The 13,181-nt window shown below is 45.5% G+C and overlaps 1 protein-coding gene across 7 annotated transcripts in view; it reads left to right on the top strand.

Annotated features, from left to right (window-relative positions):
* Positions 1 to 1,344, top strand: part of MEIS2 (Meis homeobox 2) — a 208,388-nt gene extending 207,044 nt beyond the window's left edge. For 4 of the 7 annotated variants that reach the window (XM_053889208.1, XM_019442620.2, XM_019442622.2 and 1 more), the window contains one exon: positions 1 to 1,344. This exon is cut by the window's left edge and continues 81 nt beyond it. In XM_053889208.1, the coding sequence (XP_053745183.1) occupies positions 1 to 206 (206 nt within the window). In that variant the 3' untranslated portion in view covers positions 207 to 1,344. The other 3 variants (XM_053889209.1, XM_019442624.2, XM_019442625.2) reach the window with 1 other exon arrangement.
* The last annotated feature ends 11,837 nt before the right edge of the window (positions 1,345 to 13,181 follow it).

The following is a 13,181-nucleotide window of genomic DNA, read 5'->3' on the forward strand; positions in this document are numbered from 1 at the left end:
CCCAGATGACCCCACACCCTACTCAATTAAGACATGGACCCCCAATGCATTCATATTTGCCAAGCCATCCCCACCACCCAGCCATGATGATGCACGGAGGACCCCCTACCCACCCTGGAATGACAATGTCAGCACAGAGTCCCACAATGTTAAATTCTGTAGATCCCAATGTTGGCGGACAGGTTATGGACATTCATGCCCAATAGTATAAGGGAACTCAAGGGAAAAGGAAACACACGCAAAAACTATTTTAAGACTTTCTGAACTTTGACCAGATGTTGACACTTAATATGAAATTCCAGACAGCTGTGATTATTTTTTACTTTTGTCATTTTTCATCAAGCGACAGAGGACCAATGAGACAAGAACACAAATGTGAAATCATGGGCTCACTGAGACAATTCTGTCCATGTAAAGATCCTCTGGAAAAAGACTCCGAGAGTTATAACTACTGTAGTATAAACATAGGAACTAAGTTAAACTTGTACATTTCTGTTGATCACTCCGTTATGTTGCCTCAAATAGTTTTAGAAGAGAAAAAAAAAATATATCCTTGTTTTCCACACTATGTGTGTTGTTCCCAAAAGAATGACTGTTTTGGTTCATCAGTGAATTCACTATCCAGGAGAGACTGTGGTATATTTTAAACCTGTTGGGCCAATGAGAGAAGAACCACGCTGGAGACCATGGTGAACGTCTGGCTGAACCTCATCCCTTGGACTCCAGCTTCAAGAATGTGTTTTCATGCCCGGCCTTTGTTCCTCCATAAACGTGTCCTTTAGTTTCCAACAGATCTTTATAGTTTGTGCTTCATAAGCCAACTCTTCTTCTTATTTTGGGGGACTCTTTTTCAAAGAGCTTGCCAATGAAGATTTAAAGACTGAGCGGGAGCTTCTTCCAGGAGTTCTGAGCCTTGGCTGTGGACAAAACAATCTCACGTTGGGCAGCTTTTCCTCAACACAAGAAAGTTATTAATGGTCAGAGCACCACCACTAGGACTTTATCAGAAACTCAAAGCTTGGGGGATAAAAAGGAGCAAGAGAATACTGTAACAAACTTCGTACAGAGTTCGGTCTATTAATTGTTTCATGTTAGATATTCTATGTGTTTACCTCAATTGAAAAAAAAAAAAGAATGTTTTTGCTAGTATCAGATCTGCTGTGGAATTGGTATTGTATGTCCATGAATTCTTTTCTCAGCACGTGTTCCTCACTAGAAGAAAATGCTGTTACCTTTAAGCTTTGTCAAATTTACATTAAAATACTTGTATGAGGACTGTGACGTTATGTTAAAAAAAAAAAGGTGTTAAGTCACAAAATGCGGTAATAAATATTTCATTTTTGATTTTTTGTTAGGCTTTTGCGTTTTTAATAGCTCTAAGGCAAGGTTGCACAACGCCTACTCTATGTCGTGTTAAAAGCAGGTGATAGTTTTGCCCCCAGAAGTTGACTGTATTTGAAACTTAACCAACAATTTTTAAGGTAACCGTCTGTAGCACTTAGTGTGTATTTGGCCTATAAATCATACCGGCAGAAAACTTCTAAAGGTATGAAATTGTGTGTGTGTGTGTGTTATGAGCCAGGTTGAAAGATTACCTTCGATATGTCTAACCTCTTTAGATGATGTTTAAAAAAAAAAAAAAAAAGACTCTCAGATAAAGCTTCTCATGTTCGTCCTCTGCCAGAATAAAGGGCTTTTTCAGGGTTAATTTTACATCATAAGAAATAACTAACGTCTGTGCTCAAAGATAATTCATCTGCCTGTGTTTTTTCTCTGTCTTACTAAAATACTGCTGAATATGTAAATTAAAATTTACATATAGATGTTCATAGATGAGTAAACAACTTCTATGGAGTTTGAAATCCTGAGTTGCAAAGATTAATCATTAATATTTAATATAAGTTATATTATGTCTTTTTATTTCAGACACCCCCATGTGCAGTCACGCTAGTGTGATGAGTTGGTGACTAAACATAAATTCTTTTCTAAAACAACAGCACAACAGGCAATATGATGCCATTTTCCAAGTTTCACCCAACATTCCTAGAAATCTGTGTTACTGGCTTTGCTGGTACTGCACAAACAATGCCTGGTAAAGTGTGCAAAGTGGAAAAAAAAAGTGTGAGGTATTTGCATGCCCCCTCAATTTTCAAACTAAATATCCTACCCTGGAATTTTGTAACACCTGAATTTTTAATCCCATGTGTGGAAGGGATTATATCATAAAACTAGTTCCGTGATGTCAGCTTGATAGGGAAATAGTTCAGTAGCTCCGAAATCCAAGTTTGTATCTCACTTGGAGTGATTCCACTTTCCCATTGCAGAAAACATCAATAGAAGTTGTCTATAAAGAAACAAGGAGATAAATTTCTATTGTTTTGTATTATTTTTGGCTAGGGAGAATTTTTATTAACACATTTATCAGCTTAATTGATATGCTGTTTCAACGTAGAAATAACACTTCTGACACAAACTGATGGTTAACGGAGAAATTCTATGCTACTTGGAAAAGAGCTTCCCTCTCATTTTTGTTATCCTGGCGCACATGGAGTCTTTTTGCAAAATTCAAATATTTGTGTATTTTTACTTCAAATGCTTTTAGGTGAAGTTCTCCATTTACAAATTAACTCACATCCGCTGGGGGGGGGGGGTATGTTTGAAAAAGTTTTTCTTCCTTTCCTCCCAGTAGACGGTGCGCTGCAGAGTTTACTTGGTAATTGGCTCAAATTTAGGAAGTGTTTAATGAAATTATTAAGCTATTTCATCAAAGTTTAGATCCCAGAGCTCTGTACACTTGGTTTTAATGAATAAAACCCTCTCAGGCTTAGCTTCAACAAACCCGCATCCTATCATGTTAATCTTAACCTTCTTAAATATTTGGGGGATGAATAGTAATTGTAATAATATTTGTTTGCATTTTCTTGCCCTCCCCCCCCCCCCCATATGCTGAGACCAAGAGGTAGTAGAGTTGTCCAATTTTTATCATGCTTTTTTTAAACCACCTCAGAAGGCATTTGCTCCTATCTCGGGTTTACTATTTAGTATAAAGAGTTCCGATTTGGGTATATTTAAGAAAGACTCAGCTGTCAAAAGCAAAGAAACTGGGAATGGTGTTTTGACAACCATATAGTGTTAAAGGAAATACTGTAGTCTGAATAAAATTGCTTATGTTCTCCAAAACAAGAGTAACATAAAAACACTTTTTATTTATATGGAAAAGCAAAAGCAGAAATAAATTCCAAAGGTTTCCCTTTCTTTAAGAAATTCTGAGAGAATGCAGTCGCCATCTGTTAAGGGTTGGGAATTGAGCAAGAAGCCACATTTAAACGGAAAAAAGAAAAGACCAGGAAAGTCTGTGTCTCCCACCCAGCCCTTCTCCCTCCGTCCGCCCAGGTCGGCACTTCCCAGGTCCGAGCCCCCCACTCTAGTTAGAGCGGCCCGAGCAGAGTCTGTCAGGATCCTGCCGGCCTCCTCGCCCCCTCCCGCCCCCGTGGGCCGGTTAACCCGGAGCAGGTTTGGGAAGGGAAATGTGGCTAATATCTCTAACAGCTGTCAAAGGAGGGAGCTTCCTTCAAAGGGACTGGACTGGGATCCCCACAAGTTCCCCATTAGTCTTGCAGGCCAGCAATTCGATAAGGAGCCTGGACCTCTGCTGCAAGTTGCCTCTGTGTCCGAAAGGCCGGTGTCGGGATGTGCCCGGGGCAGGGTGGGGGCTGGGGGGGCTCGCTTTGCCACCACCACCTCCGGCCGCCGCCCACGGAGCGGGGTTCGTGCAGACGTGCGTGCGTCCGGAGAGCCCGGGAGGAGGCCGGACAGGGGCGAGGGCGGCGGGCGTGTGCAGGCGCTCCCCCTCCGCGTCGGCCGCCCCCGCCCTCACCTGGCCTTCCCTTTGCATGGTGTTCGAGGTGGACCTGCGTGCTTCCGATCGACCGGGGCGCTGGTGGGGGGCACCTCGCAGTCGCAAGCCAGCGAGCCACTCGGAGCGGCGCGAGCGCGGGCGTCGGGCTCCCTCCGCGGGGGCCGGGGCCGGGAGGAGGCTGCGGTGCGCGCGGGGAGGGGCGAGGCGGGGAGGGGGGCGCGCAGGTCTGACGGGGGAGGCCGGTCAGACTGTGATGAGAATGGAGACCGTCGGGGCAGTGTTTGAAGGGAGGTTTTAATATTAATAGTTTCGGTGTAGAGACAGAAGGGAGATTGCGTCTACGGCTCCTCGGGGCAGACTCTGGGTGACAGCGATGATGGATGATCCAGCAGAGCCAACAGCTCCTCCCCTCCAGCCCCAACAGTGTCAAAGCTACTTTACTTGAAGCTTTAGAAATAAAATAAATAAACAGCATCCCCCCCCCCACTCTTCATACACCTCCACTCCCACCCCCCACCCCCGCTTTCCGACATCGATTTATAGATCATTATGAATCAATTACTGCTCTCAATACTTTCCCATTGGCTTAAATAAAACAGTCAAAAGATGAAAACATGGGGTTCGGTGGGGGATTTTTTTCTTCCCCCCCTGACAGGAACAATCGCAAAATCCATTATCTCATCATCAGAGGCACCGAGTTAGGAGGTGTAGAGAAAGGAAGGGGTCGCCCAGGAAATAACTGGGGATTGGTGGGGGGGGGGGGGGGTGGCGATGCTGGGGGAGGGAGGGTCACCCAGCTGCTGCCTTTGTTCAGATGGGTTTGGTTTGTGGTTGGGTTGGGGTTTTTCGAACGGGGGACCCCGTGTGAGAATGAGATGCCTACAGGTTTTGTAACCTAATTATTTAACTCCTTGGGAGAAACCTATTTGAATGCGTGTCTCGGCAAACATCAGATGTTGTTGGTAGTGAGGTCGCACATGGGAAAAGGTGTGGAGGAATGGGTCCGTCTGGAGGGCGGGTTTTCACTTTGTTGTGAGCGAGTGTGGGAGGGTTTGCTGCTGGGAAGGGGGATTCTCCCACCCGCAACGCCCTCCTCTCCCCGCCGTTGGTTGTTTTGTGTCGTCGGAGCTGGTTTGGATCTGGGACCGGCCGCCCCCGGTCGCCCCCACCCCCACCTCGGCCGCCCGAGGCTTTTTCTTCCCTCTCTTGCCCCTTCGCGGCGGTGCTGGAGGCTCTCTAGGTGTTTCTATGACTACATTGTGTGTGTGGGAGGGTCAGATGTGGGGGTTGCCCGCGAGAGGGCCGTTCCTGGGCGATCATTTATCAATGTCACCCACATAATGATTCTCTCTGCAGCCTCCTATTGATGAGGATAATTACATTAGCTCAGAGTGACTGATCAATGAAAAACCACCACACAAAAACTTCTTTACTCCTCTATAATACCAAAAACCGATACAGAAATAACATAGAAAGCCTGATTTTCTTTCCTTTTCCTATCCACCAATAGGTTCGGCACCCCTCCGCCCCCCAAAAGGACTGGGAGTAAAGTAAGAAAATAGACCCAGGTTTGTTTCGTTTAAAGGAGGATGCAATTTTGCCCGTGAATGCATTTTCTCAAAATGCGTTTGCTTCATTCCTTCTTTGCTAAAGAATATCAACGGATTTGCTAATGTGAGTTGCTTTTAGACTGGTCTGTGGTTTTCCGTTCTTTTTATTTCTTTCCTCCCCTTTGGGCATTTTTTTTTCTGCTTAAAAAAAGACAATCCTTTTATAAATAACTGGAAAAGGAAATTACTCTAGGTCCTCTTTTTTTTTTTTTTTTAAGCATTTGCCTAAGTCGGGTTATCTTTTGTCTTTATCACTTCATAAAGTATCGCAATTAAAGATGTGATGTTGCATGGGTATAAAGGGTGGATCCATAATACGGCGACATAATACGCTATATTCTCGCCTGAAAGTTTGCAGCTAAATTACGATTTCGCCTTTCCTAGACTTAAAAATCAATGTTTTCTCAATTAAAGGGAATTTTAATGGTTTACTTGCGAGTTGTTAAAGGCGCTGTAAATTTTATTGTAATGCTTCTTGGCTTCGGAGTAGATGCAGGCGACCGGTTGATTCTCGTGGTCTTTTTCCTCTCAAAGAACCTAGTCCAGGAACTTCCAGTGTGTCAGATCAAATCCAAGCAACAAAGGTAAGGAGGGTTTCGAGAGAGATGGGGCAAAGGGTGGGGAGCCCGCCAGGGGAGCCCTCCAGCGCTAGAGGCCATTGTCTTGTATATTTTCACCTCTCTGTGTCCCGCCTCCAGAAAGTGACAGAAGTGTCCCTTTTCACTCTAATCTTTCTCAAAGGGGAGCACGTTCGACTCCCATCTGCTCTGTGATGGCCAGAAAAGAAGCTGCATTTGGGGAGCATTCTAGACTGTCTCCAGTTTCCTCCTTCCCTTTCTCTTCTCCTTATTTTGCCAAAATTTAAGTCTGAACTCTTTCACAAATTCTGCCATATTTTATATGTGTTCTGACCTCTATGTCAGAACTCATTCCCCACCCTCAAGAGCGCTCACTGTTTACAGATGTTTTCTCCTTCCACACGGTCCCACCTAGTAAAAGTTCCCGCAGAGAATTAACTGTGGTGTGTTAATAGCCCAGGTCTGCTACTGCTCTCTCCTGCAAAGCTGAAATCTGGTAAAGGTGGAGAATGGCATTGAACTCATGTTGGGTAGCTGCTCCAGGCCCACAGGAGCCCAGACCTGAGCATTCCAGGCCCGGGGATTGGGTGGGAAGCAAGGTAGTGAAACTTTCAGGATGTAAGGCAGAGAGGAAGATAAGAAAATGTGGCTAGAACAGATCCTAATAAGAGAAGAATAGGGGAAGGCAGAAAAACGAGCCTTTGGGACCTCTTTGTGATTTAAAAAGAAATAATAATGAAGGGAAATGGAGTATCTAAAGCTTGCTATTACATTTTTTTAAACCCAATGTCTGTTTAAGAACAAGTCCTCAGAGATGCCAGCAAGGGCCTGAGTTTCCAAATAGAACTGCTCACAAAGTTCCTTTGCAGTTCCCTCTTCAGTTAATTTGCTGGGAATGTGAAGACTGGGGAGAGGGCTCTGTGTGTGGTGTACCAAGGGCTCCAGTGAGAGTATGATGGGAAGGGGCACCTAGATATAATGAGGCTGCTGTTTGAAGCTGAATAGAGAAGTGGGGAAGGGGGAGAAAGCCGCACGACACTACGGTGCACTTTAAAATTATTCACACCTACCTGCCTTTCCCCTTTAACCACACTATCAAATATTATACATAGGTGGGGGAAATTTCTAGTTCATCATCTTTTGTCTATAGCCCCACCCAATTGATCCCCCTGTGCTTAGAAGGCTGACATGTAAGCCTAGACCATGGCCTTTTTATCAAGTGAGTGGGGCTTTGTTAATGTATTTGTACTTTTCAGCTTTCAGTCTAAGTTTCTCGCTTTGGAGGAAGGAGGGGTGCAAGAAAGGAGGGGGAGGGGAGCAGAACACAAAGACTATCTAGTTCTCACCAAGCAGGTTTCAGAATAGGAACTTAATGGGAAGGGAAAAAATGAAAGAATGAAGAAAAAAAAAATAAAGAGTGTGGTGAAAATTGCTTATCACAACAGGTTTGCTTGTCTGGAAGAGAGGTGATTCTGCGAATATTCTTCCCTTTGAGGATTCTGTTTTCTTCTTGTTGAAACATTTTCAAATTTTAATCCTTTAGCAGACAAAAACCTCAATATAAATATGACATGGGCCACTGGCAAAAAAGCCGAACTTAAACTCCGTGCTGAGAGGAGGGTGTGTGTGTGTGTGGGGGGGGGGGGGGGTGGAGAGAGCCCTTTCTGATTAATAACTAGCAGGGTAATGTTGAGGGCTTTTTCTGCCCGATTGCCTTTTTGAATTAGAGCCGATTTCTTCACACTTCAATAGTGCCTGTCTCCTTTAAAATGACTGGCAGATTTGTTTCTCTTTTTTTCTCTCCCTGAGACTTAATGATGTAAATTTTCTAATTAGTTAAATCATATTGCTTAAAGGCCTAATATTTACCGTGTAAGAAATGATCATCCTGATTTGGACCTCTTGAAATATTCCGAGAAATAACATTTGGCTTTTAGGTTGAAGGATGAGAGAAGAGGAAGCTGTGTTAGGGACAGCAGTTTAGAGGAGAGAAGGCATAGACCCCGGCAACATGTTAAATTAATAGTTGAAGTTGAGCTGGGCTCACACCCCAAGTCCGCTTTTATTTTTCAATCAGCGAAGATTTAATTGGCAGCCCTCAGGCCGGGCGATCTGATATTTTCTCATTAGTTTCCCATCACTAATCTTGAGTGTTAGATTGGCTTAAAGGTTGTCAACATTTGACCAATTTTATTTAAGGGGGAAAAAAAATCCTGCATTATGGCTCCGGGATGTGAGATCTGCAAATAAATCCTGCTTGGATCAGCGGAACTAACAGGCGAAAAAAATGTTGACTATTCATCGTCGCATTTAATAAGTTGCATTAATGTATATTTCAAGGCTAGGGAGAGAGAGATTGTACAAGAGCTGTGTAGATGCAGATGAAAAGAGGTTGATGGGGAGGCGGCTGCAGTGAGCGCGATGGGTAGGTAAAGTGAGGCGTAGGTGCCTTTCGAACGGAGGGGTAAATAACCCAAGTAGAATAGCTGCTGAGGGTTTAGGACCTACAATCCCTCCTCCCCTTCCTTTTGCAGCTGCGTGAAACTAACTGCAAAGCCGGTGTTGAAGCTCGGAGCCGCCCGGCTGTCTCGTCCACATATAACATCAGAGCGCCCCCTGCTGGCCAGCGGAGTAGACCGCTGCAGGTCAGCCCCCTGCGAAGCAAATCTTGTTTTTCTGTGTCCCCCCGCCCCCCATCACAGTGACTCCCTTCCACCAACCCCACCTCGGTTCTGCAGCAAAACCCCGCGGGAGAGAAATAACTTGCAAAGGCTGAACATTTAAATGAATAAATAATAAAAAAATAATAAAGTACGAAGGAACCCCCACCTTCTCTTGGCCTCCGGGGAATTAACTATCAAATGACTAGAAAAGGGACACATTTTCTCTTTCTAAATCCTTTTATTCTCTGGGTGTTTGCTGTGATTTGTTTGTTTGTTTTGGCCAAACCGTAGATTCCGGAGTGTAAGGAAATGTTTGTAATAGATGCTGTCAAAGTTTAAAAAAAAAAAAAAAAAAGGATATCTGATGGGGAAAGAGGTCAATACAAAACAGTATTTTGCAGCTTCGCAAAATAAAACTCCTGAGGAGCTCGCACTGTTTCTGTAACGTCCCGCAGAATCGCTTTCGGAATTCAGTGCCTGGTATTGAATGACCCTTTCCTGCACCGCAAAGAAAATACTGGTCCCTGTCTGACTTTTTCCTCCCAAATAGAGAATGTATTCAAAAGTTGTCTCCATACCTTGTCTATCCACACACACACACACACACACACACACACACACACACACGGTCTTTTCCCGTGCTTCTCAATTTTGCTGGAAACGGAAAGGGTAGCTGGAGCGCACCAAAAACAAACCGCCAACGTCTTTGACATTTGATCATATTCTGGTGCTTCACGTCAAATGCAAGTGTGGGACTATTTGAGAGTGTCTGGATTACTATTTTTTTTTTCGACCGTTTTGGTGCATACAGGCGTTTTCTCGGCTTCCCAATTAATCTTCACGGATTTATGACCGCTCTAACGCGAGGGCGCACAGGTAACGAGAGCCGGGGCAATCTCCGGCTGGCAGACGCGGTGACTCCGCCGCCAGCCTCTACTCTTGGGAAAGGCGCTGGCATAGCAGTCCTGACTCGGAAAAGTCTCCTGACCACAGCTAGACCCCACACACAGAGTGTAAACCTGCAGCGAGGAACGACTTTAGTGTGTGGGGAGTTTGGGGGTTGCTTTTGAAAGCCCCGGATTTCAGGATTATGTGCAAACTCCTGTCAGCAATGGGGCACGGGGAAAGGCAGGGAGGAAAGGTGGGTGTCTTGACGTTCATTTCTGGCCAGGGTACCAGGAGTGTCTCCTTTACAAACCGCTCTCTTCCCTTGCTTCTCCCTAGAACCCTCCTGTGTCACGCCTTCTCCAACCCTCCTCTTTGGGGACGCTCCGGACCGGGATGGGGACCCCGGGGGAACAGGGAAGGTGCTCTGCTAGGACAAGTCAGAGGCCGCCCGGGTGTTCTGGTGTTTGAAGAATTGCTGGGATTATTTTTGCTAAATGAGGTAAATTAAATATACTCCAAGTTGTTGTTGTTTTTTTTTTTTTTTTTTTTTTTTTTTTTGCCCGTTTTAAAGAAGTTCAGTGAGTTCAAACTTACTTTAAATGTAAACCCTGGTCTGGAGGAAGCAGAGTCTGCGGCTTGCCACTGAAGTTGACTTTTGGAAAGGTCTTCATTAAGCTCAGAAGTGGAAGAGGAGTTATCTGCAGACAATATTGGTTCCTTTAAATATGTATGTATATATAAAACACGTTTTATATATCTAGATCTATCTACCTGTAACAAAGAAAAGGAAGCAAGTGTCCCCAATGCAGTTGAATCTGTGTAGAAATGTTTCCAGTAAGACACTTACAGATTAAGAAAATAGGAACACCTCATCGTATTTGTCTCTGTTTGACTTAATGAAATTTGGAGACACTGACAGTCTGGTCAATGTTCTACGTAAATTAATGCAAAGGTCTTTAGGAAGAGACTGAAGATACCTCTTGCCATTAATCTTAAACCACTTGAAGATTATGATTAGATGAATGAGATCACTAAGCATTATCATTTCAAATAGCCGTTAACTGTCTCCACCCCTGTATTGTGGCAACAAAATAAACTCTCCAGGAGGAATGGTGTTTCTTCCTTTTTTATCTTTGTTTTGGTTTTGCTTTAAGAAGAAAGAAGGGGAAAGCACAAGAAAAGAAAATCATCTGGAGAAAGTCTTGGATCTCCTGCTGTTAAAAAGCTGCTGTTTGTTTCCGACTTCCCCATCTTTTGCTACACAAGGAAAAGAAATCGAATGATGTGTCCACCTTTGATGAGAAGTAAACACTAACGACGACAGGGAAGCTGCATTTGTTTTGTTTTCTTTTCCCCTGAAAAAACATTTTTTTAAGAAAAAAAAAATCCACCAATTTAGCGAGTTGAAAATCATGCAGATGTAAAAGACGTTCACTTGTCCACGTCTATTCGCGGACTTTCACCACTTGAATTTTGTAGGCTTTTGTGTCAAATAGAAATTATGGAAAAGAGAATTAGACACTTGCCAAGGAACAATATTATACACTTTCAAGTAAACTCCACCTAATCCTGTATTTGAGTGCTGAGGGGAGTGTGTGCTGTTTTCCCCTAATAAACCTCAAAGCCCTCATTAGACAGAGAGAACGAGGGGTGGAGAACTCTATTACTGGGCATTTTGACAAAAAAATTGAAGCAGCGCCTCTCTGCCCCTAGAGCCCCAGGAAAGTGCACCCCGATAATATGGAAAAGCCGTGTGTTTTCCTTGAGAGCCCCGAGTTGGGCAGATCTGTCAGAGAAATACGCAGAAATTAACATTTTGAAAAGCAAAATGTTGAAACAAAGGGCAGTGGCTAACGACGATGAGAACCACCACCACTGAAACATGCTAAAAATTATTCCCCAAACCCTGCGAATTTCCAGATGCCACAGAAAATCAATGCAAAAGCGCCCCCTCCTAACTAAGCGGACAGCTCTCCTGCCGGGTGATGTTTCCAGCTGAAGTGGAGTTGGAGATCCCACCACCACAGGAGCACTGGGAGATGTTACCCTGAGGCTACCGGGAGGGGAGGGGGTGTCGCCCTGCCTGCTGTCCTAGCTTCCCACCTGTGCCCTCCTCCCCTCAGCTGGGGCGCGGGAGAGGCGAGGAGCTGGGCCGAGTCCGCGCCCCGAGTCTGCCAGGGGTGCCGCGAGCCGAGACTCCTACCAAGCCGAGGAGGAGACCCAAAGAGGCCCCCAGAGGCGGAAGATTCAGTCAGAGGGACCGGTCCCGGTCTGAGCTTCCCGCAAGTGCCTGCTCAATCTCGGGGCCAGGCTCCCTTGCCCGGTTGGACAAAAGGCTCGTAGGCCACGTTGGTCCCGGAACGAATGTGAAATGCAAAGGGGGGGGGGGCAGTCTCCCCTCTCCCCGCGCGGGTGTGTGTGCACGCGCGTGCGTGTGTGAAACACGTGCACTTGGAGCGGGCCTCTGGCCGCAGACGTCAGCTGGGGAAGTGCACCGTCGTGGCTTCCCGGGACCTGAGCCCACGCCTTCCCTGGTCTCCCCCCCTCCGCCTCAGCCACCCCCACCAACGCCGCCCATCCGGGCCACGCCTGCACAGGTGTGGTGCCTTTAACTGGAAAGCGCCTGCGAAAAGATCCAGTGGAGGAAAGGCTGCAGGGGAGGGGGGCAAGGAGCCGGGAAGAAAGAGGGTCCTTCTAGAGCTCAGAGGTCCCTATCTTCGAGTGATTGCCATCACACTCCATCTTTGCACCACGACCTACTGTATCCAAAAAAGATTGGTTCGCGGGAAAAGCAGGCTCACCATAACCTCGGGCTTGGACGCGGGCTCTTGAGACCTAAGCAGGCTTTGCTTGGATTCAAAAGTATGATTTTAATTTTCTTAATGAAGGCGCGCTCTAGAGCTCAGCTGGTAATGACTGTGCTGAGTTTAATAGACTTCTGTCGAACAGAAAAAGACGGATAACTATCGGTTATAAGTAATCTGCTCTAATGCAATTATTTTCCCAGGTTCGAATGTCATTGTGCAGAGAGGGCAGGAGTGAATTAGGGCCCCGGGGACCGCGGACACCAGGCAAGGAGACCGCCTGAAATACGAGCTGAACCTGTTTTGTGAGATGCTCTCAGGTCTGGGGGTCGGGGTCGAAGCTTTCAAAGCCCTCGGTGTGCACGTGCGAAAACGTCTCTGTCTCTCTCTTCCTCTACCCTCTGTCTTCCTCCCCTCTGTCCATCTCTCCTTGTTTTCTCTCTAGTTCCCTCTTCCCTTTTGTCATCTCTGCCAGAGTTCGTGTGACTTTCCCTTTCCCCTCCTCTATTTTGCCTGTCTTGGTGGATTTCACGCAGACCCTCAAGTATTTCTCCACAACATACTGACACAGAAGGAAGCTCTTGGGCTGGATCAACCCGTTCACTTTTTGAAATCACTAGAAATGGGATGTTTAGGACAATGATGATACCATGTACACATGCCTAGTAATCTGTCAGGAGCATTATTTCCATCCCAATACAGGGCCAATCCAAGTCGCTGTCCCAAAGTAGCCCCATTTTAGCTCTAACACAAAGGGTTATTCATAGTAAATTTCATTT

The sequence above is a fragment of the Panthera pardus genome, unplaced genomic scaffold, assembly GCF_024362965.1.
Source record: "Panthera pardus isolate Hobbes unplaced genomic scaffold, ASM2436296v1 HiC_scaffold_24, whole genome shotgun sequence".
Lineage (NCBI taxonomy): Eukaryota > Metazoa > Chordata > Mammalia > Carnivora > Felidae > Panthera > Panthera pardus.